General features: G+C 34.1%; 3 protein-coding genes across 3 annotated transcripts in view; 1 reads left to right on the plus strand and 2 right to left on the minus strand.

Annotated features, from left to right (window-relative positions):
- rl (Mitogen-activated protein kinase rl) overlaps window positions 1-6508 on the minus strand; it is a 256988-nt gene extending 250480 nt beyond the window's left edge. Inside the window, exon 1 of the mRNA XM_089634277.1 lies at window positions 6376-6508. Within this exon, the coding sequence (XP_089490403.1) occupies window positions 6376-6503 (128 nt within the window). The 5' untranslated portion in view covers window positions 6504-6508. The remainder of the gene's footprint in view (window positions 1-6375) is intronic.
- Window positions 6509-9289: 2781 nt separating this feature from the next.
- LOC149422057 (uncharacterized) lies at window positions 9290-15054 on the minus strand. Its single transcript, XM_089634666.1, has 5 exons — window positions 14702-15054; window positions 12343-13902; window positions 11971-12144; window positions 11670-11842; window positions 9290-10552 (listed from the first exon to the last, which is right to left on the minus strand). Exons 1-5 carry the CDS (start codon window positions 14849-14851, stop codon window positions 10180-10182), a joined length of 2430 nt encoding a protein of 809 aa, XP_089490792.1. The 5' UTR covers window positions 14852-15054; the 3' UTR covers window positions 9290-10179.
- Window positions 15055-16762: 1708 nt separating this feature from the next.
- Window positions 16763-22350, plus strand: LOC149422058 (FGGY carbohydrate kinase domain-containing protein). Its single transcript, XM_089634667.1, has 4 exons — window positions 16763-17279; window positions 19626-20491; window positions 20664-20889; window positions 21303-22350. Exons 1-4 carry the CDS (start codon window positions 17091-17093, stop codon window positions 21663-21665), a joined length of 1644 nt encoding a protein of 547 aa, XP_089490793.1. The 5' UTR covers window positions 16763-17090; the 3' UTR covers window positions 21666-22350.
- Window positions 22351-27730: the final 5380 nt, after the last annotated feature.

The raw sequence follows: 27730 nt of genomic DNA on the forward strand, positions 1-27730 counted from the left end.
TCTGAATGGTGGTCTTACACCAGGGCGATACTGGTAGTATCTTCCACTCTGGAACGTGCCGCAAATAAACTATATATTATTTTAATTAATTAATTGTGAAATAACACAAATTAATCAAATAAAATTTATTTGCGCACGCCGGGTTCGAACCCGCGACCTTCGGAATGGCAGTCCAATGCGTTACCACTGGACTATGCCGGCCGTTTGTCGATAACTTCAAAAATTAAGAAGTTCTGAGCTTTCAAAGTGAACTTGGGTAACTTAAATCGTGTCTCGTGACGTCACAATTCATAATTCAAATGGCAGTGCTGCAGTACTGCTGTGCTGGGGTTCCCACGCCGAGTCTGTATTTACACCAAATGTAGGAAATTGCCGAGTATTGTGGCTGATTACGTAAAATCAAATCAATGAATAAATTTAGCCACGATTAATAGGAAATTGAACAGATGTTTCTAGGCACTTCGGAAATGTTTGCTTTCCGCAAGTAAAATGAAAATAGGCAGAAGCCACTATTACAATATTTCGAAAGTAACACAAGAGAGTCTAAAGTGATGCTTATTTTGAAAAGCAATCGAAGTTTGTAATAATCTCGACTAGTTTCAAGAAGCTAACCCCGTCTCGTAATATTTGTCGGATCGATAAAATGTAAACGCTTCGATAAAATCTCAAAGTCTGGACGCTAATTTGGAGGCAACCGTTTAACGGGGGAGTGGGAGAGGGAGGACGGCATACGAGGGATTTATTTTTAGCAGCGAGGTTTATTAAAAACTTTCGAGAAAATTCGAGGCGAGGTTATTCCGCATACTTTATACGCTGCCCGCAAATTAACTAAGAAAATTTTCATGCGCTTCAGTTGCGCGGAGGACGTTTCGAAAAGTTCATTTAACCGATCGAGTTGCAAAGGTTAAATGAAAAATTCTCATTTGGCGACTTGGTAGGGGTGCCCGAGTTAGTGGGGTGAAGATTGTTTAGGTCTTGGCGGTGGATGCGTTTGCCCACCTACCTGGACGGATGACGAACCTCGTGCTGGCACTGTTGGTGGACGCGGTGGACTCTCTTGCTGCAGCAGCTGGTCCAGTTTCTTCACCACCTACGATTCTAGCTGCAGAGTCTCCATCTTCTATCTTCGTCGAACGTCATGGCGGTGCTACCAAGGTCTGGTATCTATGTGAGGATATTGTGTCAGCGCTTTAGCAGACACATACCTTTATCTTCACTACCTAGGATTCTTGCTGCAGAGTCTCCATCTTCTATCTTCGTGTCACCTGTTCCTGCACTTCATTTTACTTAACTTCACTTCATTTTTTATCAATATTTATATTTTATGTAATACCTGCATCAACTGTAAAGCGCCCCAGAAATACTGTGTGGCGGGCCGAATTTGGAGAGACTGGTCGAGGGAGATCTTTTTACCACTCCAACTGGGAGTCTCTCGATTTGCTCCGCAGTGTGATGGATGACTTCAGACTTCCGTCACTCCTGGACACACTGACCCACCCCTCATACATTTTCCTCTCCATCATTTCCTTTTAAAAAACCATCCACTCATCATCCCCAAAGATGACGTAGAAGATGTGTGGAGCAAATGTAAAAATTAAATAAAATTAAGACTGGAGACCATGCGATTGAGCAATCACGTGAACGTGGATGATTCACTTACAATCATCACAACATGTCTTAAATAGAGCTAGTGTTTATTGTTTACACGGACAAATGGAAAAACAAGTCATGATTAAGTATTTTCACTTTTTTTTTCATTGAAGAAAAAAATGTTACGGCGGAGATATCAGCAGCAGATCTATATGCTTTATTTCACCTGTGATCTACCCAAAAGCAATCGAAGCTTTGAGGCGCTAATCAGTGACCGACACCACAATATCCGGGTTCGACTTGGGGCCAAAGGAAGTAATACACTTAAGTTCTTACGTTACGTTATAATAAAATGCCAAATTAATTTACCGTACTACATACATACATGTTATTATATTCACGATTATTTTCTAGGGTAAACTACAAATAATTACACTATTATTGTTGACGCTATCTTTCATTGTAAATCACAAAGAATAAATGAGGTAGGTTTTAACAATTTATTTTCTTTGTGTTTTCCAGCTTATTTTTTGACTAAGAATACTCACGTGTAAAACATATATTATATTTTGCAATCTGCGAGTGGTTTTGCCTGCGGAGTTATATTATCACTTTGGATATTATCGTCATATTTCAAATCAGTGAGGAGAAATTTGAAAAGGGAAAACCATTACTTAGGTGGGTTTTTGTTTTTCCTTATTATTAAACAAAATAATTTCCTTGTGCGTACACGTGACATTTAAAAAATGAAACTGATTGTAAGTGTATGTATCATGTGTTGTGAAAATTATAAAATTACATATAAAAATCCAGAAAAGCGATAAACTACTACTTGGTATTATCTACCTATAAGATATTTTAATTTTTTTTTAATTTTATATTTCAACACATTGTTTGTCAAGTTAAGTTACATCCCATGATTTTTCACGGATAACAACTTTTACAGGACAGTGGCATTTGTCCTAGAAAATCCAGATAGAATTATTAGTGCAAATTATTGTTTTATGTAAGTATTAAAAGTGGGGGCATTTTGTTGTTTAATTTATTTACGTTGATTGAAAATAAAATTAGTATGCAGCATTGAAGGAAATACATTTTCACAGCTAGAAGAAAAATCAAATTATTACGAAAGTAATAGGAAATCGACAAAGCATAGGGTTTTTAATAAGTTTACATGTAGAAAAGTAGTATACACCAGCCTATTATCATTAAGGTGGGGAGGGTTTTCACCTCTGGGGCCATCGGGTGTTTAATAGCAGAAACTGCAATGAAATTTCGTAGCTTACTTTTTAAGGATCTAATAGTTTGGGCGTTAGCGTAAAAATGCATGGGGTTAACACTGAATTTATGGTTGTGTTCAAATCTGAGTGAACACGGGGAGTGAAGGTCAAGGGTGTGAGGTCTGCGCTAGTTAAGGGCAAGGCTATAACCCTCTTGTAAAATAACAAATAAATACCAATACTCGAAATCCACACAGATTGATTCATATTAACTATTGAGAAGGCAATAATCAAGCCTAATAAATTACAACTGACAACTTTTTGATTCAATGTATATAATATATCTATTTGAAGCTCTTGGGACTCTAAATGAATATAATATATCTATTTGAAGCTCTTGGGACTCTAAATGTGTATAATATATTTATTTGAGGCTTTCAGGACTCACATCATAGAAATAAAATGTATAAACTAAGTTGTTAAGCGCCCTTGAGGTGATTTTCTCACGAAAACAGCGCTATACAAATAATCAAATCATTATTATTATTAACGGACAACTTTTAAAGATGTTGATAAATATAAGCGAGACATTTTAAGGATGTCTCCCAAAAATTACAAAAACGTTTTTATTTCCCGATATAGTGCGAATTGGCATTCAACAAAGGAAAGTAAAATAATAAATTAAAACCGTATGTCTACAGTTAGTCATTATTGCACAATTTTAGTATATGGTCACAATGTTTTTAGTCTGTTTACTCTTTTATAGAGCTAATATTGTACTAAGGAATAATACAGTACCTCATTTATGCAATAAAGAGAATCAGGGTATTCATTGTATTATGTTAATGCAGATATATTATTCACATTCCTTGATAAACTTGTTTAACAAGTACAACATATACATTTATTTTGAACTTGACAATCTTCATCAAAATAAAATATATTTAAACACAATAATATAAGTACATTACTGAAGAAGAAGATAATACCGATAAATCTAAATGAAACATGAAACAGAACAAGACAAAGAAAAATAAAAAAAGTAACGGTCTCAACTGGAAATCCAACTCACGATCTCTTAACGAGAAAACGTCTCTAACCACTCGGCCATTGGAACCTATTATTTGATGTCATTTTTCAAAATCAGAATTACCAAAATTATCCTCGACTAATTTTTACCATATTTTTGGCTGCTATCTCTTTGAATGATTACAAAGATCGAAAGACTTTGTTCAGAACCCAGATAGTGTCTCGGATAAACATATCGGATTTATATATCTCAATGGGCGAGTGATTAGAGAGAGATCCTGGGTTCGATTCCCAGATGACTGTTAATTTTTATTTTTTATATATCTTGTTTTGTTTCCTGGTTCATTTAGTTTTATTATTATTATCTTCTCCTTCAATGATAATATATATCGTTATTTGAGAAAATTTGCAACTCTAACTAAGAATACATGTTAAGTGCTCATAGTGTACATTAGTTTATAAATTACATAGTAAATAATAGTGGTAGTATGTAACAAATAGAAAACGTTGAGGTTTCTCATAACCTGCCTCACTAGGCTACAGGCTAGATAGGCTACAGGCTAGATAGGCTACAGGCTAGATAGGCTACAGGCTAGCATCTAGCCTAGTGAGGCTAGCCTGTGTTGAGGAACTCATTTTTAAAGTTAAGTTAAATACATATGAATATACCTACACTTATAACACTGCCCTGTTATCGTTTTATGTATTGTAATGCATAATTACAGGAATTTAAAGTGAATCTTTGTTATTGTTTTGAGTACAGCGATATTTAAAAATTTTGTGTGGTATTTATGTATGTTTATATGGTGACCGGATAAATCATCCCAATGATAATTATCATCACATCAATTCAATTCATCACATCTTTAAATATATAAAGTCATGGAAAGTGATGAAAAGTAGGTTAGGTTGAAAAATTTTTTTTTTCATTGTTTCTAATGACTTTATATCACTTTTTAAAGGTGTGTTGAATTGTAACTGTGTTTAGTTATCATGGAACCATTTATATATAGGTGTGTGGGGATTGTTTTCGAGTGTATCTGCCGAACGTCAAATATATTCATAATATTAAAGATATATTACATTACTTGATACAATCTTCAAAAGTTAATAAGAAAAGTTATTCCAACAAAAATCGACAACATAGGTGTTTAATGTTATTACCGCAGAAGATTCCCAACTACTCCCAACCATCTGCAGCCAGTGGGACTATAGCAACCTCAATTGGGGTATGTTGTATGCGGATAATATTTTTTTAAACCATTTGTATGCAATTATATTGAGCTAAGAATTGCTCGGGGTAGGATTTAACTTGCAAACAGAATATGATATATTTTTGTAATTAAACATTGAACGCTGATGGGATATTAGGTTTACGATATAATATTACTACGTATTTTTTAAAATCTAGTTTCAATAATTATTCTCGTGTAAAAGCTACAAAAGTACAACAAGATTTCAGAGCAGATAACACGGGTGTTTTTTATTTTATTTTTTATTATTTATACCCGCTAAACTGCCAAAGCAGTTTGTCATTTTTATCATAAATATCATAAAATGTGTGATTTTAATATTTGAGAATATTGCATTAAATAGGAAATGATAGTTTCCAGAGCAGTTTTAATCAACGTAGTTTATAGGTTTATTGAATGTTGTTACACTTTAAAACATTTTTGATGATAAACAAATAAACAATACATCTTATAGCAGAAAAGATAATGACATATGAAGTCTATATATAATAGCTACCGCGAACGGGGATAGAAGACATCTGAATTGTTTTATAATAAAAACCGAATCGCATCGTATTATAATAACGAGTTTTCGAATAATATAGTACTAAGCGGTCAGTTCAATTTGAGTGGGAAGCAAAATAAACTTTCTCACCAGAGAAGCATTAATTTGTAGGAAAAAATGCAGTATGTTACACGAAATTAATATAGGTAACGAAAATCATTTAATTAATGTATCAATCACATTCATTGATGAAAATAAGTATTAAAATACTTTGAAATGAACTTTTGAATGCATCGATAGTTGGATGAACTTGGTTGAAAAAAATGCTTGGCATTTTTTGGCAAGTTTAGTGCCGAAAATGCGACTGACGTCAAAATGTCAAAATGATTTCGTACAGTAGGCATTTCAAATCTTATTTGGTATTTATCAAATGGAGTCAAAAGAACAATTTTAACTAGCTTTATGATTCATATTTTTCATCAGTTGATCGTTAAAATGCACATGCAAATATAAAAAGAACTTCTGTCAATACGTAACCAATTCATGTCATTATTTTATGTTTATTTTGTACTTTGATGAAGTTATCACGTAAAATAAATTTAAACCGCAAAGCAAGTATTAATATGATTTAATATATATTTAAAAGATGCCATCGATGTATACAATCAGTGTTTAAAACATTGTTTATCAGTTGAGGGAACGGATTGTAAAATACATACACGGCATATGGGGCGTAAAGGGTCACTGACAGAAGGAGACATAAACGAAATATGATCAATGAAAAGTGGAAAATACTTACACGACCATGCCATAGGCACCTTCCCCGATGTACTGTAAACTTGTGTACCTCGGTCCCACTTCAAAAACTTGACCACGCACAATTTCGGCATTGGGATTCGCGCTCGCAGCACCCGCAGCTTCCGCCATTTTGACAATACAAATGGCATAGAAGTGATGATTTAACGAAGATAGGAATGTATTGCAAAAAATCTAAGGAATATATGTTTATGGCTAGTCTCGTGAAATTTTGCTGGACCGGTACTATTACACAGTTCGTACTCGCTTCCAATACAACAAAAAGTCAAGATCGTCATTTTATACTCTTCTAAATTAAAACAAAAAAGTGTGTTACCGATATCTTTTCCTGTTTCTTTATTTTCATTTATATATATTCCAAAATATTTTTTTTAAATACTTCAAAATTTATTTATACTATAAACTATTTAATGAAATTAGTTAATCCTATTTCTAATTTTAAAAGTAAATTGTCAATATTATTTCAAATATACTAAACTTAAACGTGATGTAACTTTATTTATTTTACAAATCAAAACCATGTACTTGCTTCAATATTGTTACAAGTACAACAAATGCCCAATTAACACACCTGTATTTCATACATTTATATTTATTTCATGCCCAATAAAAATAAATAATATAAATACGTAACATTTTCAAAATCCTTCTCCTTATTTATTCATACTTGTACCACTTGTTCCAAGTATCAAGACGTGCTAGTACGACTCACCTCTAGTACGGCCCAGTAGGAAATCTCATTTCTAAAATCTGGCCTGGCTGCTGAAAAATTTGGCCACTATGGTCTAAGAGTAGCTTTCACAAATATTTGTATACACCGTTCTGTGAACAGTAGACTTGGCATAATGTTGATTATTCCTATTTGACAGCTTATAACGCTCATGCGAATTCTAGAGTAATAAAAAAGTACTATCCAACAGGGTCACCATCTTGACAGGATACAGAACACACAAAAAAATTACAGACAGACGAAATGCAAAGTGGTAAGAGTTAAAACAGGATTTTTCTACTCTCTTACATACATACCAATTCACGACAGTCAACTCTTAGAGGGCCCACCACTTCACAACGGTGTAATAAGGAAACTTATGGTTTCCTCCGTCATCGCACAAGTTAAAACACTTTTTAAATTTATATTTTTAACCACTGGACAGACCTCCCAATGTCCCTGTATACAGGGTTAATAAGCAGTATGCAAGTACTTACATAGTTAGTTTACAATTGCAGACATTGCTAATCTGTAAACATAAAGAGAAATATAATGAGGATAGTGTATAAGACAAAAATAAAGATTAGAAATCAATTATGCAAGTGTTAGATTTATGTGTCTCGCGACCAAGTCTGCTGTGTCACTTTCGCCGGGCAGTCCCGTTGAGAAAGGGGACACCAGATTCTAAGTTTAGTGAGCGTGCTTATTGAGTATCAGACCCTAAAGCTTGGAATAAATTGCCACATGATTTAAGAGAGAGCAAAGCGTAAAACTCGTATCATATATACAGTTGCAAACCTTATTTAACTAAGCTAGCCAGTTAGTACCTACCTAAAGAAACTCATTGAATAAATAAATATGATTATTTCAATAATGCGAAAATGTGTTAATTTACTACTAAGTAAAAAGAGTCTGAAATTTTTCACAGTCCGTGACATTGTAAATGGGTTCAGTAACTACAGTTAAGTATGTTTAAGTAATCTGCTTGTATGTTAAGATAAAGCCTAGTAAGTAAAATCACACAGCGCCCTTGAGGTGATTTACAAAAAAATGCAGCTATATAAATTTCCCAACTACCTTATTAACATTCTACCTTTTACGCCGGTCCTACTTAAATGGCGGAAAAGGCATTGCTGTCCGATAATTTTATACCAATCTCTTTGTAAGGGTTCCAACTATGTGTATTTAAAAATTTGAACCAAGTCTTCCCCATCTTTAAACTTTTGTCTTTTGTGTGGAAGAATATTTTGTCACAAGGAAACTATATTTAAACCCATAGAACCGGTAACACATACTTACACTTATCGCACCGGAGATGCGGAAGTTTTTTGTTTATTTAGTGATCAAAAAATTGTAATGTGTAATAAAACATCACTAAATGGCCCAACACTGACGACTTCAGTTTATGGAGTCGTATTACAAAACTAGGCTTTAACTTCAGACAATAATTTTACAGTTGGGGTGTGGTGACTCATGTAAATATTTTCATTAAAATATATGTTTTATTTTCAAAGATATAGCGTTTTAAAACAAAATGCATTTTCTCAAATGGGACCCTCGTTTTCGCCTGCATGAAGTGTGTTAATATTATTATGTACCCCTGGAAAAATAAACGCTATAAAGACACTAAAGGGTTCACAAGATATTGTTTTTCCACATGCTGCGAGGAAGTCATTGCGACTGAACTAACCATAATATTTCTGTTTGCCTAAGCTTTGATATGTTCATCAACGATCACTTCAATGCAACGCAGGACTTTTAGATGTCAGCTATTCAAGCTCGCTGCAGTTGTAACAGTGGTTTATTTACAAGAAGCTAGTTTGATGATCATGTGGGATTTATTGGTTTATAATAAAAATAATATTATATGATTTGGCTGTAGGGTTTATGATTCCCGAGGACCAATTTCATAATTGATTATTATTATATTACCTAGTTATTTGTATGTTGTACTTTTATTTGTCTAGCTTTGTGAAATGCTCTTGAGATATTCTCTACACAAGCATTGCAAGAGGAGCGCTGTATTGCAAATTTTAATTATGAATGTATTCAATTTAAATAATAAACAAACAAAAAATATATGCATTAAAAAATGTAAAAGTCGAAATATTGGAAATTATCATGGTCAGCAATGAAATTAATATTAATTCCTTTTATCAAGAAAATTATATTTAATGAAGTAAATAACTATAATTTTATAATAATTAACAAAAGATATTTAAATGCTCAACACATCAATCAATATAAAACAATAAAAACAAAATTATATTAAAATAACTAAATAATTAACAAAACAAAAAAAAAATACAGAACCAATGGAGAACATAATTTTGTTTAACAGTATGGTACATAACGCGATGCGACACTAGGGAGCCTTTTTTTATATTTAAAAATAGTTTCCAACTGTCGCTGCAAATAAAGTAACTTGTGTACAGGAGTCCTAAGAAGAGATAAATCAGTTTTTTTTTGAAAATAAAATGAAAATCTTCATAATAATTTGGGTTTAATTTTTTTCACACTAAAAAAATAAATGCTATAAAGACTCATTCCTTTCAAATGAGCCACTCATTAGATCACTTAAAATTTTAAATTGATAAAAAAATTAAATGTAACTTAATATTAAATTGTAAAAAAGAATGGAGAACCATAAAATAAAACACACCAAGCATAAATAGTTTAAAAAATAAAGTATACAACTACTAACCGGGACTTTCTTGCTGGCGGTGAAATAATGAACTACATGTGAAAACACATTTTAAATTTTTTATCTTAGATCGAGACAAGTACTTTGTACACTAACCACAAGCAGGTTCTCAGCAACCAGAGTTAAATAGTAACAATAGGTAAATAATCATATGGTAAAAGCATTATGATTCAAAGATGAACTAGTGATTTATCACTTTCAAGCAAGAGGCAGGTCACAAAATTACAAACAAAAGCTTGTTGGATTATTTTACATAATATTTAGTTGGTCAATATTTGAAATTATATATTATGTACATATTTGGCGAAACATCTATGTTCAGCACGTTTTACTAAACCAGCTTAGTTTATAATGGTTTCAAGCGAGGAATTGATTCAACAATCGTTAAAATTAAGAGCCTTATTCGGGACAAAGACCATACTGTTTCTGATTTCATCATCAACATGGTGAAGCGTACTGCAGAGTTGTACGAGAGTTTGCCTTCCGACGGATTTCTTGGCAGATTTAATCAATGGGGTGGCGGTTTTGGGGGTTTTAGTTGGGGTTTTGACCCGCTCTGCCAGGGGGGCTTTGGGAGTCGGCAGGTTGAATGCAGGCCTCTTGAGACCGCTACCATTTACATTGTGGTGGCCGTTGGTTTTTTCCGTCTTGTTGGCGGAGACGACTTCTGGAACTTTGGACAGACGGGAGCTGCGTCTCACAGGTGTAGCCACATATTTCTTTGGATTGCCACTATTGCCATTGGACCTGAAAGAGAACAAATAGGTTATAGTAATTATTTTCTCATCTAAATTGGTTTTAAAAGGAACTCAAAAAAATATTTACATAGTATCCATGGAGATAAAAAGGAGTAAATAATAAAGGTGTCTCGGAATGTCTTTCGTTTTTGATACTTAAAAATAAAACACCATAATGGGTTCAAACTCGTTTTAACCGTTTGAGTGCCAATCGTCGATTTTCGTCGATTCGTGTTTTAACGAAGATTGCCGATCGTCGATTTCCATCGATTGCGTCAGTCGTGTTCTGATTCGCGCGTACGTCTGTACGTAAAATTCTCATTTTTTCGAAACGCCTGGACTTCGGGATCCTTCTCCGCGTGATTCTAAACCAATATTCTTTAATAAAACACCGAGAAAATCATCGAAATCCTTGAAAATTCAAAGAATTTATGGGGTTTTAAAAAAATACATAGTTTCATAAAAAATAATTTTTTTTGGTGGCATTTTACAAGCAACTGTATGAATTTTTTTGGCACTCAAACGGTTAATTACTTTTAAATCACAGACTACTTTCTGAATTTTTATTTATAAAAAAAACCTTATTTGCAAAAATTGTTTGTAAATGAGAACCATCCACTAAACTAAAATTTTCAATCACTCGCAGGAGCACTGCTCTTGGAATTACATTGATTTCATCTGTGGTTCTTCTCTTTAAAACATTCAAGTTAGTAGGTACATAATGGGTCAAAAACTTTACTTTAGTAGCCCCATAAGAAAAAGACAGCAGGCATTAAATCTGGACTCCTCGGCGACTAATTACTCTTTCTGAGAATAAATCATTAAGAGCAGCTAACGAATCGTTTGTTACGTGGGAAGTGGCTCCATCTTGCTGTGTTGTAGCATGTTTTGCGGTTGTAAACAATCTGATTTTGCATTTCTGAAGTCAAAAAACTCCAGATCATATGGCAATATCGATCGGAACGAAAAACATTCTGAGACATTATTTATATGAAGAAATGCAGCAAACACAAACCTCACAAATATACAATAAAATGTATAACTGCAAAAACTAGTTTCCAATTAAGTTTGTCTTTCTACTGCAATAATTGACAACATCTAAATATATATGTGCTTTCAAAACTTACTCAAAAAAATTCTTCTGTTGAATGGCGAATCTTATTAATGTTGATTTGAATACATTTTTCACATCCAGAAACTTGGGATCAATGATGGTGGAGGTCTTATTGTTTTCAGGGTCCAAATTCAGTTTCATGAATTTTTGCAGCAACTGATCCAAAGAGGCTTCTACTTCAGTTGGCTGAAAACAAAGAAATTAGTGTTAACTCATTTGGAAAGGAATTTTCCAAGAAGGAATGAGGTCTTGATACTATAATTCACTGAAATGACGTTGATGATTATGCAGGTTTCTATTAACAGCAGTCCTACCTGCGCTCCTTGCATGATGGCTTTGTTGTAGCATTCCACGGCCCTCGGGAAGTCGCCCCTCTTCTCCTCCAGGGCGGCGCGGCACTCCCAGTACGGTGCAGCCTCCGTGACTGCGGTGCCACATGACCTGGCGATGACACGCAGCCACTCTGCACACTGCTGCCATGAGTAATCCTGGAACATGAGATGTTTGATGGTAAGTGGATTTAATAATAAAGAATTACTCAATTAATTATGTATATGTTATAGGGAGAAGAAAAAATGTACCTATTAAGAGATTATATGTAAAAGAGCTTTGGTGATACAAAATAAATAAATAGCACTAGGTATGTAGCAATAAGTAAGATCAAAGCAATTAAATAATTTAATTACCTCGAGAATAAGAGAGTGGAGATCATGGAGTGCCCCCGTCACTGTGGGCTCTAGGGAGTCCGATGGCTTCTCTGGAGTCAGCTCTTTCATTACGGGAGTACTTTGTGGGGATTTAACACACATGGGACTGTCGGCCATCTGGTAGCTCGCTCGCCTCCACTCGGCTGCCACATCCTTCACGTGACCCGTCATGTTCTCATTGAAGGAGTCGTCATCTGTTAACTCTTCATTCTCCTTGTTTTCATCATCCATCACTTCATGGTCCGGAGCGACCACCTTAGTAGCGGATTGACCGTGAATTCCAAAGCAATGTAAATGGTGATAATTGCTCAGAGACTTTCCCCTTTTCTGTAGCCAATCGTTCAAACGTTGTCTAAGCTCGCTGGGCTTAGGAGTATTCAGGAACATGGGCGGTGTAGCCGTTTTACGATGAGGAGTCATGAACTTGACAGACTTCTTCCTTTCTGATTCAACTGGCAGAATGTAATCTTTATGCGGAAAGTCGCAAGATACCTCATCTTCAATGTCCTTTCGCTTCAAGTTGCCGGCTGAAAGAGTCCGCTTCAAGCATTTCTTAGCAGCGCCCGGCCCTAGGCGTTTGAAGTGTACCGTTGACAAGGATCGACGGAGCTGAGCAGTTTGCTTAAAATCTTTTTTTTGTTCCACATGAGGCTTATGAACTTCTGTTACCCTTCTGGGGATGGGCTTAGGTTTTTCAGGCACATGAGACGGCTTTGCGGCATTCTTGTTGGTAGTAACATGAGATACTGGTTTATGTTGTGCAGCAACATGAGAGATTGGTTTATGTTGTGCAGCAATATGAGAGATTGGTTTATGTTGTGCAGCAACATGAGAGGAGATTGGTTTATGCTGCAAAGCAACATGAGATACAGTTTTAGGACGGGACAACCTCTCAATGGATGCCATGGTCCACCTTTTATTTTGAATTGGATCATTTCCAGATTTGAGAATTGCTGGGATTTTCTTATCCTTATCAGTACGGATTGCTGTTGAGGAAGCCGAAATCATCTTAGGCCTTGATAGACGTTCCACAAAATTAAGGGAAGTGTCAGTTTTCTTTGATACATTGTTAGGCACAACAGTACTGGCGAACTCTTTGATTAAACTGTGCTCCTTACCATTAAAATGACTAATGGGGGACTTTGGTTTAAGATCAGCAGAATCACTTGGATCACTTCCATCTTTGAGAGGAGCACTGGCCTTGCCGGGGTGTGAAGGTAACTTGGGCACTCGATTGCTTTGGGGAATGAAGGACATTCGGCAGTCGACCCTTTTCTCCACATTGCTGTACTTGTTCTTTTTACCGGATATGTTGGAGGGTTTAACAGAAGCCGGGGGATCTCCATGGTTCATGATTGTGGTGGTGGAAGTAGCCTTTGAGACCATTGAAACTTTATCCTGTGCAAATTTAAAGGAAGTATTGGAAATACTGTGCTTGGGTCCGTTCAAAGATTTTGACAAGTCTCCACCACCATTTTTTTTTGATGAATGAATTATTGGTGTCTGACAGCCATATTTCTCTAAATTTTTCTTTTTAATCTAAAAAAAAAATGATAAACGCTTTTCAGTACAATGCAGATAATTCTTACGAAATAAGTAAATATAGTGTTTGCAGCAAGGTGGGTTTTTTAAATTGTGCATTTGCAGATTCTCTATTTTGCTTGCTTGCTTATTGACTGCGAAACTTCCATCAATTGTTGGACAACATTACACGTTAACACTTAATGATTTTTTTAAATGTACTTTTAAAACAGTTCTTCTGAAAAATAAATAAAGCACTTGTGACGAATACAGCCATTGTGACACTGATTACTGAGATTAGTTTGCCAGGATTTAATGGGTATCCGAAAATACTAATATTCATTGTTAATACTTTTTATCAACCGTTTTACAATGACTGATAGACCCTGTTCTCCGTTACTAACTAAATAACAATCACACCGCTTCTCCTTAAGGGTAGGCAGAGACGACGGACCGCCAAACAAGTCGGTCTTGGCTCACACTCCTTGCCTCATTCACATTCATACATCGTCTCATCTATACTCTTCTATTATTGACTCTTGTTATGACCCGACTCAAGTATCTGATTCACTTGATCTTTAGTGTGTTTAGTCTACTTTCATCCTTTTTTTGCCAGTTCTGTGCCTCTTTACCTCACTGCCATACACCAGGGTGATACCAGCACTACAACTAATTTGATTTAAAGTTAAACAATATTTCAAGGGAGTGTTACAATTATTGGTAATGTTTAACTGCCACTGTCTCACAATGTTGATGGGATAGTGCGTTTTTCCTTTCATGGACTCAATTTTATCATAATGATTTCGTACGCTCATACCTGCTCTACTCTTGCGGCGTGCTTTGCAATTCTATCATCTCTCAAATGCTTGACTTTCAGCTTAAGTTCTTCAATTTTCATCTGCTTTTCTTCGCGGATTTTGTTTGGAATTATTTTTGTGTCATCGCCTTGAGAGTTAATTTTCTCCATTGTGGAACACTCTTCGAAATACTACCAGAAATAATAAATACTTATCAAACACTTGGCATTTACAAAATAAAAGTAGTACGACTGATATAATGGGTTTTTAAGAAAGCGTAATTTCAATAAAAGCTTTAAAATGACATGAAAACAAAATTTGTTTGAGTATAATCACAAGAACGTTACGTCAAAACAAAATAAAATGGAAACCGTTGAGTTCAAAACAAGTTAACAAAATAAAACAGACTTTTAAAATAATAGCGTCTTGTTTCATTTCCGTAATATTCGTACATCGGCATTCAGAACGCAGTACCGTTTATTTTACGATTACCGGTACTTTCCCACTAAAATTAAAATACACACACACGCGGAGTTTTTCGCAACCAGAGATTTTAACATAATGCAATGCTCATCTTTGTTGTTTTAAACTCTAATTCAAGATTATTTTTCTAAAATTAAAAATTTATTGTGGGGTGATTTATTACCGAAGTGCAAATAATGTGTTGTCAGATTTTTTAATGAAGAATATAATATACCAATTTCAACAGAATTGATCAAGTTTTTAGTTGAACGACGAAAGTTGAAAGCCCGTCTACTTTTGTTGTTCAAGTATGAGTCATCGTTCGATTTTCCCTCTGAATCGCTTGCGATTTTTAGTTTTCTGTGGTTGAAAGTAGATGTTAGAATGATGTTAGACGTCCCTACTGAGTAATTTATTTATGCGTACCTAGTTCCCACCATCATGGCATATACTTCAATTAAAAATTGTATTAAGTGGTCGGATGATATGATGTTTAGATTTATGGATCTATACCAAAGCCATCCTTATCTTTAGGATCAGAAGCAAGAAGTTTACAAAAATACGAACGCCCGTGACACTGTAATTAATAATATTATTTTTGAAATGTTACTGTAACTTACTAGTTATTGGTATTAAATAACACGTCTCTAAATGTTTAAAAAAAAGTTTTATATTCATAACAAATTTTAGGGCGTCAACTATTGCAACAAACACTTATTTTGTAAACAATGATATCGTATGTTTTGGAAATCTGTGCATATAAGCCAGACTTGAAAAAGAATCCCCCGTTGCCAGATATCTTAGCGTAATTTGTAACTTAATTTTTGCCGGGACAGCCGCGCGTATAACTGTGTCCTGTCTTTGGATTTTTTCTTGAATCTTAGACAACGGTAAATCAAATTGTTCTTCTGAAATTCGTAAATGATTGCGATAGCCTTCGGCATCTTCTAACGCCATTTCTCTCAATGTGGTGTTAGAAGCACCTAAATCGTTTCTTCTAATAATCCATTTTCGAGCCCACGACGTTTTTTTCGCTTTTTCATATTCTAAAGTTCATTCATATTGATTAACAATATCGGTTCGAGTTAAATTGAATCGTCGGAACGATATCTTGTTAAATTTTTGTCGTTCAATAAAAGTTGTTCAACTAAAATAGCTCTGTCAGAACGGGACATTACCGCTCACAAAGTCCGCTTCAACTAGGCGAAATTCATTGATTTACAGGGTTATTTTTAATGATAGTTTGTTAATACCTGACTGCGCTTTCACAACATTACATTTTTATCCTTAAACGTTTGGTTAAATATTTAAATAATTATTATAATAATATCACTAAAACCTCTACAAAAAATTACCACATCATACAATATATTTCAACAAAAATATAAAAACTTTAGTGGCCAAGGTAAAAACTCTGGATCTGATAGATTTTATACAACCGGGTATCGTGTTCAATCCAATCTAATCAAAATACAACTTTTATTATGTCATTTGTCCACTATTAAAATTTTCACTATTTTCAGCTTGACTGGGTACAGTTAAGAGAAAGAGTAGGAAAAATGCAATTTGACGTATATATACATGACGTGTATTGCCAGTTTTATATTAGAACTGTCAAACGCGCGCACTTGTTGACAGTTGACGATTTATTATTTGATAATATTATTATTTTGTACGAAGCACGAAGCCTGCAGTGATGTCTACTAAAATAAAATAAATAATACGTAAGCGATAACCTCATTATCAAGACCGTAAACTTCAACTGCTCGAGCTTAAAAAGATGATTTTTCATTATAATAGATAAGATTATAACTAACGTTTATTTGAAATATGAAGAGTAACAAGCTGAGATAAAGACATTCAGCCATTCAGCGGGAGAAGAACCGTTTGTTTTCGCCTCAGATTTCCTGCTTGCACAACAACTTTCTATTTCTAAAAATAAACAAAATGAAACCTACAAATGGATTATTTGTTGGGGTGGACGTAGGAACAGGAAGTGCTAGAGCAGCGCTTGTTTCTGATACTGGAAAAATTCTTTCAGTTTCTGTGAGATCTATCAAAACTTGGAACCCTTCAACCGATCACTACGAACAATCTTCTGATAACATCTGGGATGCTTGTGTCGAGACCATAAAGGTGAGTTTTAATTTTTAGGAATTTCACCCATAAACCGAAGCTTACCCTTACTTTTAGGCACAGATTACGGAAATTACACTTTATTTCAACAATTACTTACAGGCTCAAAATAGATTATTAGGGTCTTAGTTTGGGTTAATTAAGTAATTTATGCATATTTAGATTGAAACGAAACTTTCGCAAGTGTCAATAAGTCAATGGCGGCAAAGGTATTGTTTTATAAGGTAAATTTTGAACTTTGATTGAATGAAAATTGATTATAATGCATCCCAATCATTGACTAATGTATAATATATCAATGATCCCAATTTATCCCCATATAAATCGTTGTTTTTTGTCGAAATGAAGGGTAACTATTCGGAATCGCTGGCCACGCTTAATACGATTAAAAAAAAACCTTTTGATTCACCTTAATTACTATAAAAGGCAATATGGAATATTTTTAATTTTAACATTCTAATTTTCAATTAAGAAAAATGAAAATTCGCTTTCGTTATATGGGATGACAGCCATTTACAGTAAGTAGTTAAGCGTGGTCTGCGATCCTGAATATTTACCAAATGAAGTGTAATTTCCATAATCTGTGCCCATTAAAAGTGCGGCGAGCCACTTTAGCCGAAAACCACTTTAAAAACATAAAATGATAAAGTTGTCGAATTCCGTGTCACTCTTAATACACAAATAAATTTAAAATAGCGCTTGGTTTTAACTATTTTCAACAATTTTTAAACAATTCCGTCTCTGAGATTGCGTATAGCATTGACCAAGCATAATCAGAGTTCTCTCTTTGTAGGCACTGGAGATTATTTAGTTAAATTTCTTAAATTACTGCTCGAGGTAGAAGTATACTGGATATTTTTTTGAAGTGAAACTTCTTTACGCGCGTCATGCAATTTCGAGGACCGGAGTAAAACCGACTCATGACCGAAACGAAAATGCGGGTACCCCCACCACCGATTAAAGTTCATTTGATCTAGTCAAAGTTTTGAAGTAACATATAAATGCTTCTTAGCTCATCCCGACAACTGGCGTTGGTGGTGTAATGGTCAGCATAGTTGCCTTCCAAGCAGTTGATCCGAGTTCGATTCTCGGCCATCGCACATTATTTTTTTGTTTTTAACGCCTTTTTCATTCAATATCTTATTTTTTAGTAGGTCAGAACATTTTTTAAAAGAAAATAATATTGCAAAATAATAAAAACACTTATCTCACTGTGATAAAACATTACTCCGCTAGAGCGCGCTTTGCGTTATTGTGTTGGATTAAAATTATTATCTAATCCGTATATTATGATAATTGTATTACATTTATTTAATTAATTTATTTATTTTGATAATATGTAATAATTTACAGAAAAAAAAATTAAAACTATCTCCCTCTGATAAAATATCCGTTCGCTAGAGCGCACTACGCGATCTTGTGTGGGATTCTATTTCTGTACATTGTACATTATTTTTAAAAATATATTATATTTTGGGTGTGATGTAGGTAACATTATAAAACATAACAAGCTCTCATATTTTCAGAACCTACATAATATAATCAATTTATGCGGCTTTGCTTACAGTTGGTGCTCAGCGTGGTTGGCTTTCAATCAGTTAAGCGAGGTTCGATTCTCGGCTGTGGCATTTTTGAAGTGAAACCTTGTTGAGGTGGGGGAGCCGCTCACGAACGTTCTCTCTCTTCTCTTCTTTCCTCTCTCTCAGACACCAGCGAACTGCGCCACGCCAAGCATCAGCTGAAACTAGAAGTTTCACTTCTGTCTTGCGTAGGCTTGACACACCCACTTTTTTTTGTTGTAATAGTAATAATAGTTTTAATTTTGAATGTAAAAAGTTGAAAAAATTTTTGATCCAGAAAAGTTCTTCATATTTTTAACTTTTACATTTTATTCTTACTTTATCTCTACGGGATGTGTAGGATTGCACTTACCTCCACGCATTTTGGAATAAAGACCATTATTGTTATTATTTATCAATACATATTTTGTTAACCATTAAAACAATATTATTAACCACTCTCAAATGAAAAATGTGAAACAGAAAAAGATTCAGTCACATCAGAGAATTGAACTCAAGACTTCTTCCTTGCCAGGGCATTGAGCTAATTCGATAAACCTCTGTCATTTAATTGATATTGATGTGATCGAATTAGCTCAGTGATCAGAGCACTACCCCGGCAAGGCAGAGGTACTGAATTCAATTCCCAGATGCGACCTAATCGTTTTTCTGTTTTTTTCGTTTGAAAGTGGTTAATATTGTTTTCAGTGATTAAGTATTACAATGTGAGGGCTTACTCAATAAGTTATTCCACTATAAAACTATTAAATATCTTGTTGTTTTTCAGGATGTGACTAAAAGCATTTCTCCAGACAAAGTGAAAGGCATTGGTTTTGACGGAACTTGTTCCCTCGTGGCGCTCTCCAGCGATATGACTCCATTGACTGTCAGCTCCACAGGCCTTCATGATCAAAACATTATTTTATGGATGGACCACAGAGCTAAGAAAGAAGCCGCATTCATTAATTCAACCCAGCATCCCATGTTGAAGTATGTGGGGGGAGGGGTGTCTCTAGAAATGCAGATGCCGAAGTTGCTCTGGTTAAAAAATAATCTGCCTGAAACGTGGAACAAAGCAAAATACTTTTTTGACCTCCCAGACTTCTTGACCTGGAAGGCGACCGGAAGTGACAGTAGGTCGCTATGTTCCGTGGTCTGCAAGTGGAACTACGAAGCAGATGGAACCGGTAGTCAATGGAATATAGACTTCCTTTCGCAAATAGGATTGGCAGAGTTATTGGATAATGATGCAGCAAAGATAGGGAGTAAGGTTTACCCGCCGGGGCATCCATGCGGGGATGGATTGTCTGATATTGCAGCTCTGCAGTTAGGTTTACTGGCCGGGACTCCTGTGGGAACGTCCATTATAGATGCTCACGCCGGTGGGCTTGGAATGATTGGAGTTTCCGCCGGGAAAGTTTCCAAAGAGTTTGATACCCGTTTGAGTCTTATCTGTGGGACCTCCACTTGCCACATGGCTGTGAGTCAGTCTTCGATCTTCGTCCCCGGAGTGTGGGGCCCCTACTTCAGTGCCATGGTGCCAGGGATGTGGTTGAACGAGGCGGGGCAGAGTGCTTCTGGAATCCTCATCGAACACGTCATCAACAGTCACCCGGCGTCTCAGTCTGTCAAAGAAAAATGCGTTGGAGGAATGTAAGTAACAAACTGATAAGAGTTGTTAACGATTATTTAATTTTTTATTATTTTAATGATAACGGGCAACATTAATTTGGTTGTGTAGATTGTTTTATGAATACTTGTTTCTTAACTGAAGCCACATTTAAAAAGTATATTTCTTATCATAAAATAAATGTATTATTTTCAGGATAGTACAAGAATACCTCAATCAGCTCATAGCAACATTAACTCTTCAGAAGAAACTTCCCGACTGTTGTTATTTGACCAAGAATATTCATGTGTGGCCAGACTTCCATGGAAACAGGTCTCCAATTGCTGATCCTACACTGCTAGGAATGGTTTCTGGACTTACTTTGACCACCGATGAAGAAAATCTAGCCATTGTGTACCTGGCAACTTTACAGGCTCTGTCAGTAAGTATTTCTTTTTTCTTCTATTCACTTTTTTATGAAATATGTCCATCCCCTTCGATAATGTCTGTAGACATCCCTATTTAGCACAGGAGATACTCAATGTGCAAGTATCTAAAATCATTGTCGCCTTGAATTACATTAATTTTTTTAATAAATATATCATATCAATTTTTCATTTTGCCAAACTGTTCTGATTCTGAAAAATGGTCTTTCACCAGAGCGAGACTGACAGTATCTTTTACTGTTGGGTCCAGAGTCAAGGAGTTTGCTGCTCTGCCATGAAGGTCGTCGACTACCATTTGAAAAAACTCCCTAGTTCGCTCCTTTAAAGTAACGCACATGTCGTACATATTTGCAAATTTAGGTCTTTTGTAAGTCAAAATTAAAATATTATTATTTTTCCCTCTTTTCAGTATGGTACCAGGCACATAATGGAATTCTTGAAGAAAGCTGGACACAAGGAATTTCAATCGATCCTGATCTGTGGTGGTCTTTCCCGCAACCCCTTATTTGTCCAGACCCAGGCTGACGCAGTCGGATCCCCGCTGCTCTGCCCCGAGGAAACTGAGTCTGTTCTCCTCGGAGCAGCCATCCTGGGAGCATGCGGAGCTAATTACTTCCCCGACATAGAGTCTGCCGTCAACAGCATGGGAGGAGAAGCTACCATTATAAATCCCCACAAAGCAGTCTTGAAATACCATGACTGCAAATATAAAGTGTTCCTGAAGATGGTTTCTGATCAACAGTCTTACAAGGCCATTATGGAACATTGTTGATAGTTAAAAGTCATTATTGAACATCCACATTTAATTATTCTTCTTCTTTCGTATGCTGGGGGGGGATCAGAGGGAGACATCGAGATCTATGAGCCAGTCTAGTGCCTCGTGGACCTCATCAATGCCACCGGGGAGTGACCATTCATTGACCACATGTTCGTTGGTCTGCATTGCACCGCATTCACACATCGCCAACTCTTTAAGTCCCCACCTAAACATAACATGAGCACAACCACTGTGGGATAACCTTTTGATTTCATTGTTTAATCCATTATGTAATTAATGACACATATTTAGTTAAACGCTATTATAGAATTTTTTGGTAGCATTTAATTATTTATTTAAAAGCCTTTGTGTAACATTCTTGATAATATTTAGGAAGCCCGCAGACGAGAGACTGCGACAGTTGCTGGCATAACAATCTATTATGCGACACTTTTATAATGGTTTCCAACGGTTGCCACAACTAAAGTCTCTCGTCTGCGGGCGGCCTTAATCATTTCTATTTTAAAACCCTGAACATTGTTGATAGTATTTATTTTAATGGCTTATAATAATATAATATATACATATCAATCATTGCAAATGATATTGTGTGATCTTAGTAGCATTTCCATTAGTTATAATGTTAACAAATGATATTTCTTTATTTTAAATCAATTTATACACCTCAATGTGATTTCACTTTTATGTAATATAATATTGTATATATAGATAATTATACATTTTACACATATAATATACTTAGTTTTATTCATTATTTCTCTTTTGACACTTTATTTTTGGTTTGTTTCAAGACGGAAGAACTCCTCATAGCTCAATAAGTTCTGCAAGGTATGTTTCGCTTTCCGGCCGATCACGGGTATTGAAAAATTATAGCATTTCGGGGTATCATCTTTCAGATTATTCCTGTTAGATTTTAACGAAATCAGATAGGATTATTGAGAGTCGATTTAATATAAATTAGTTAGATTTAATAGAAATCGGTTAGATTTAATATAAATTGGTTAGATTTAATAGAAATCGGTTAGATTTAATATAAATTGGTTAGATTTAATAGAAATCGGTTAATAAAGTCAGATTGATTTCAACAAATAACCGAATTTCAATTATGTCTTTGAAATGACTAATTTCAACCGATTTAGTTATTAATAGTATTCTATAATAGTGACTAATATCAATCGGTTAGAATGACTCAAAATCCCCCAGATTTAATCAAAAATCTATTATAATTAATTGAAATCATTTAGATAAAATAGAGTCAGTTAGATTCAATCAAATTCCCAGGATTTAATTAAAATCGGTTGCAATTAATTGAAATTGTTGAGGTTTAATTCAATTTGTGTAGATTTAATAAAAATCGGTTAAATTGAATTAAAATCGGCTAAATTTAATGATAAATCCTTATTTAAAAATCGGTTAGCATTAATTGAAAATGTTTAGATTTAATATAAATCCATCAGACTTAATACTAATCTGTTAGAATTAAATTAAACCGTTCAGATTTTATAGATGTCGGTTAGATTTAATAGAAATCGGTTAGATATAATCAATATCAGCTAGATTTTCTAAAAAAGGTTAGACCTAATTGAAATATATATGATTTAATTGAAGTAGGTTCGATTTAATTGAAATCGGTTAGAATGAAGAGAAATCGGTTAGATTTAATTAAAATCGGATATATTTAATTTAAAGGGTAAGAATTAATTAAAAACGTTTAACTTTTATAGAAATTGGTTATATTTAATAGAAATAGTTTAATTTACTAGAAAAAAATCGTTAAATATAATTTTAAAATGTTATAATGAATGGAAATCGGTTAGATTTAATTTGAAAATGGTTTGAATTAATTGTAATCTGGTAGAAATAAATAAATTTGTCCGAGATATTTGAATTCGGTTAGAATAAATTGAAACTGGTCAGGTTTAATAGATTTGAGTAAAAGATTATAGAAATCGGTATCAATTACAAAATCGGTTAAAATACATTGATATCAGTTAGAATTAATTGATATCGGTTAGATATAATTGACATTGGTTAGAAAAATAATTGACATTTGTTAGCATTGATTAAAATGGATTTAATATAAATTGGTTAGAATTAATTGAAATCGTTTAGACATCGTACGAAAAGGGTTAGAATTAATTCAAATAGTATATTAGAAATAAAAATTAGATGAAAAGGGTAAGAATTATTAGTATTTATATGTATATAGGTAAAAGAATTCTTTCGAAATATACAGTTTTTAGAAATGATTTCGTATTTGAAAATTTTCACTTTTTTACTCTGAAAACTACTGTATCTACAAATCTGTAATGTATAAAACAATTATTTGTTTCAATTCGTAATCGAAAGACAGTCGAACGACAAAAATGGAAACGCGTGAACCCGGCGTTATGAACTGAACTTTGCTGTAAATGGTTTTTACTGAATTTCATTGTTAGGTGTCTACTTTACTGTGCCTAAAAGGAATGAGTTAAACCATGAATGTGCACATTACTTTATATCATATTCCTGGTTTGTTATTCTCCAGAAGGAGTCAAATGGTTTATTATTATTCAGATTCCAAGTTCATTTTACATATAAATGTACTTAATATAAGAGGAGAAAAAATGGACGATGGCATAAAAATAATAGGACAGGTTTGTAATACGTAATTTACAAATCTATACAAGCGAATACAAATAAATCACAATAAGAAGAATAATAAGCAAAAAAAGTAATCCCTCCTACGCGATCCTTCTAAATAATACTATAATACTACATAAAAAACATTATTCAGGTATGTCTTCTACAATGGTAAACTAAATATGTCGATATTTGAGGAGAATTGGTTTCCAAGCGTATGAAGGCGAGAAATAGGCGCGTGTGTACTGTGTACGTGTACGGTAGTTAGACGCGGAATTATTGTTGAATAACAGAGATGTGCTTTATTTCAAATAAATCTATTTCAAATGGAAATGCAAAATGCAAAATAGGTATTTTCCATTTTGCATTTTAAATGCTTTTCTAAAAACCATTTTGCATTTTAAATGCTTTTCTCAATGCATTTTCCATTTTAAATGCTTTTTTGCAACATTCTTCCTACTATCTCCACTCATCTTTTTTTCATAAGCTCCAAATTTCAGTCGGTCCTCAACCTCGCTATGAGAGATAATTTACATTTGTCAAGTTGCTCCCTGGTAGAAGCCCTGGCAATTGAGTGATACCATTACAAAAAATGCTAATTATTATTTTTTTGGTAAACTAATGATTAAGACAAGATTTTTTATGCATAGCACAAAGAGTAACAATTATTTTATAAGCAATAATTATTAGCCTGAAACACTCATCCACATTGAAAAATCTCCTGATAAATGATATATGACGCCAACTATAATAAAGCCAAACCAAAATAAAGTTGGTTGTTTCAGGTGAAAAAATGTAACAAGCAGTAATTGTTGAATGAAACACTAGTATATATTGAATTATTTCGCGGATAAGAGATAGGCCGCCATAGTTCAGTGGTCAGAGCTGTCGACCAGAAATCGAAAGGACACGGGTTCAAGTCCCGTTGGCGTCATGTATCTTTTATCAGGAGATTTTTCAATGTCGATGAGTGTTTCAGGCTAATAATTATTGCTTATAAAATAATTGTTACAAAAAATAATGATTCAAATTCTGAACATGGGGCCATGACGCTGTAATATTAAATATTAGATAGCAGTTTCTATGTTTTTACGTTGGCAACATTAGTCCCGCGCAAATTTTTTGTGGTTTCATAATCTGTAGTCGTGGTGTGTTTGGATTTACCATCATGTAATATGTTTGTTCTACATCGATGTCCATTATTAAATGACAAAATTGTTTAAAAATTCTATAATTGTTTTGATCGTTTGACCTGAGAAACCATTTTGCATTTTCAATGCATTTTGAAAATAGGTATTTTGCATTTTGCATTTGAAATGCTTTTCTAAAAACCATTTTGCATTTTGCATTTTCAAATGGAAAAGTTTTGACCCATTTCCATTTTGCATTTCAAATGGTTTTGGGTACCCATTTTGCACATCTCTGTTGAATAATATGAACGTATTCTTTTAAAGTCAATACTAAGTTCAACGATTGATATCTTCATCCATTTACAAAATCGATTGTTGTAGGTATTCATAACGATTATGAGAGAGAATCTTCATTCCTAGCTTTTTAAAAATGGCCCCACTAATATTTTTTGTAGATCGTAAGAGAAAATCAGTATGGCTTTTTTACCCACCTATCCAAAGCGTTCTCGGTGTGACATTTCACAAATGTAACAATGCAGAAATTATAAGTTGCGTAGAATCCTCATGGTTTCATGAATAAATTAAAACATTCATACGACTTTAATATCGTTCTCAAAGATTTATGATATTTATTTGAATATATATTTTTTTTTACACTGCGGGCCGTGGGTTAGTGACCACTGTCTGAAAATCTATTGATTTGTTAGAATAAGCTGAAGTCACATCCGATCGAGGCGGCGCTAAGGGAATTCTCACGAAAATTTCATTTACATAGTGAGAAGTGTCATTTTTTTTTATTTAATTTGAAAAATAACCAATTCCACAAAGTAAATAACATTCCAATCGGAGTGTGAGGGCGGGCGTAATTTTCTTGTGAAGGAAAAGTTTGAACAAGTTAGATCTAGTTAGTCTCAACATGCACTGAGACACTTATTTTTTTCTGAAGTTGGCTATCATCAGGGTACTCTTTACTATGTATAAATCTGCCTGGAAAAATTCAGGGGAACTGCACTCGTACCGGTCATGAAGTTAGGCGTCTTTTTATAATTTATTGATCGAGTTATCTTGTATTTATCGCTCTTCGTAATTTTTTGTTGTTTAAATTATTTATTATATATTAACGCTCTATCAGTCTTTTACAATGAAAATGACATTTGGTTCCAGTACATAAATACCTACGAAAGTTGTAGTACAAATAGCGTAACTAAATGATCTTATAGATTCTTAATGAGATATTGAATTTAAATAATAAGGCCTGGTATAGTGAATAAAACAAACAATAAAATATAAAAGCGAGAATGTATTTATGCGCATATAATTAATTAAATGCTTTACAAACCAGTAAAACAAAGAATAATTAAATCATTTTCTAGTAAGGTAGAGAATAATGTTATAAGAGAGAAGATTTAAAAATATAATAAACATAATATCCGTTGTATCTATGTTTAGAAAAACTAATATAAATTAGCAAAGTACTAATACTATTTAATATTAAAATTAAATATCACTGCCCGAAATAGTAAATAACACAGAGTATAAAATAAAAAGCTAGTGTGCGCGTACGCCGTACATGCATACAATCATAAATATGTGTTACACACAAATAAACAAAAAAGATAATATGATGTAACTGTACGATATAGACTGTTTTAAGAGAAAAAAATTAAAACAAGGACGAAACATATTACAAGTTAATACAGGGTTTTCCAATAAGAGGTGCAATTTTGAATAGCCCGCTATTTCAGTAGATGTTACTTTTGAAGCTGTCATTTTTTGACATTTGACAAGTAGAAACTACGCCATTAATAAAAATAGAACGATACACGCTTCAAAAACGCATTTAAATTATTAAAATTCACTTGAATGAATCAAATGCAAATCATCTTGAGTGATGAGGCCCATTTCCACCTCGGTGGCTTCGTCAACAAGCAAAATTGTCGCATCTGGGGCTCGGAAAACCCAAGAGTTGTTGTTGAAAAGCCTCTCTATCGTCAACGTGTGACTGTTTGGTGCGGTTTATGGTCCGGCGGAGTCATTGGACCTTATTTTTTCGAAAATTAGGCTGGAGCAACAGTTACGGTGAATGGATTGCGCTATCGAGAGATGATTAATGATTTTTTATGACCGGAATTGGATGGTATTGATTTGGACAACGTTTACTTTCAACGAGAAGGCGCTACGTGCCACACAAGCAACGAAACCATTGATCTTTTACGATTGAACATCAAAATAACACCTCTTATTGGAAAACCCTGTAGTTAATTTGCAAGGCGATGATTTCCAGGATTTGGTGAATAAATTGAGTAC

The sequence above is a fragment of the Hesperophylax consimilis genome, chromosome 8 (genome assembly GCF_061612785.1).
Source record: "Hesperophylax consimilis isolate HC1 chromosome 8, BYU_Hcon_1.0, whole genome shotgun sequence".
Lineage (NCBI taxonomy): Eukaryota > Metazoa > Arthropoda > Insecta > Trichoptera > Limnephilidae > Hesperophylax > Hesperophylax consimilis.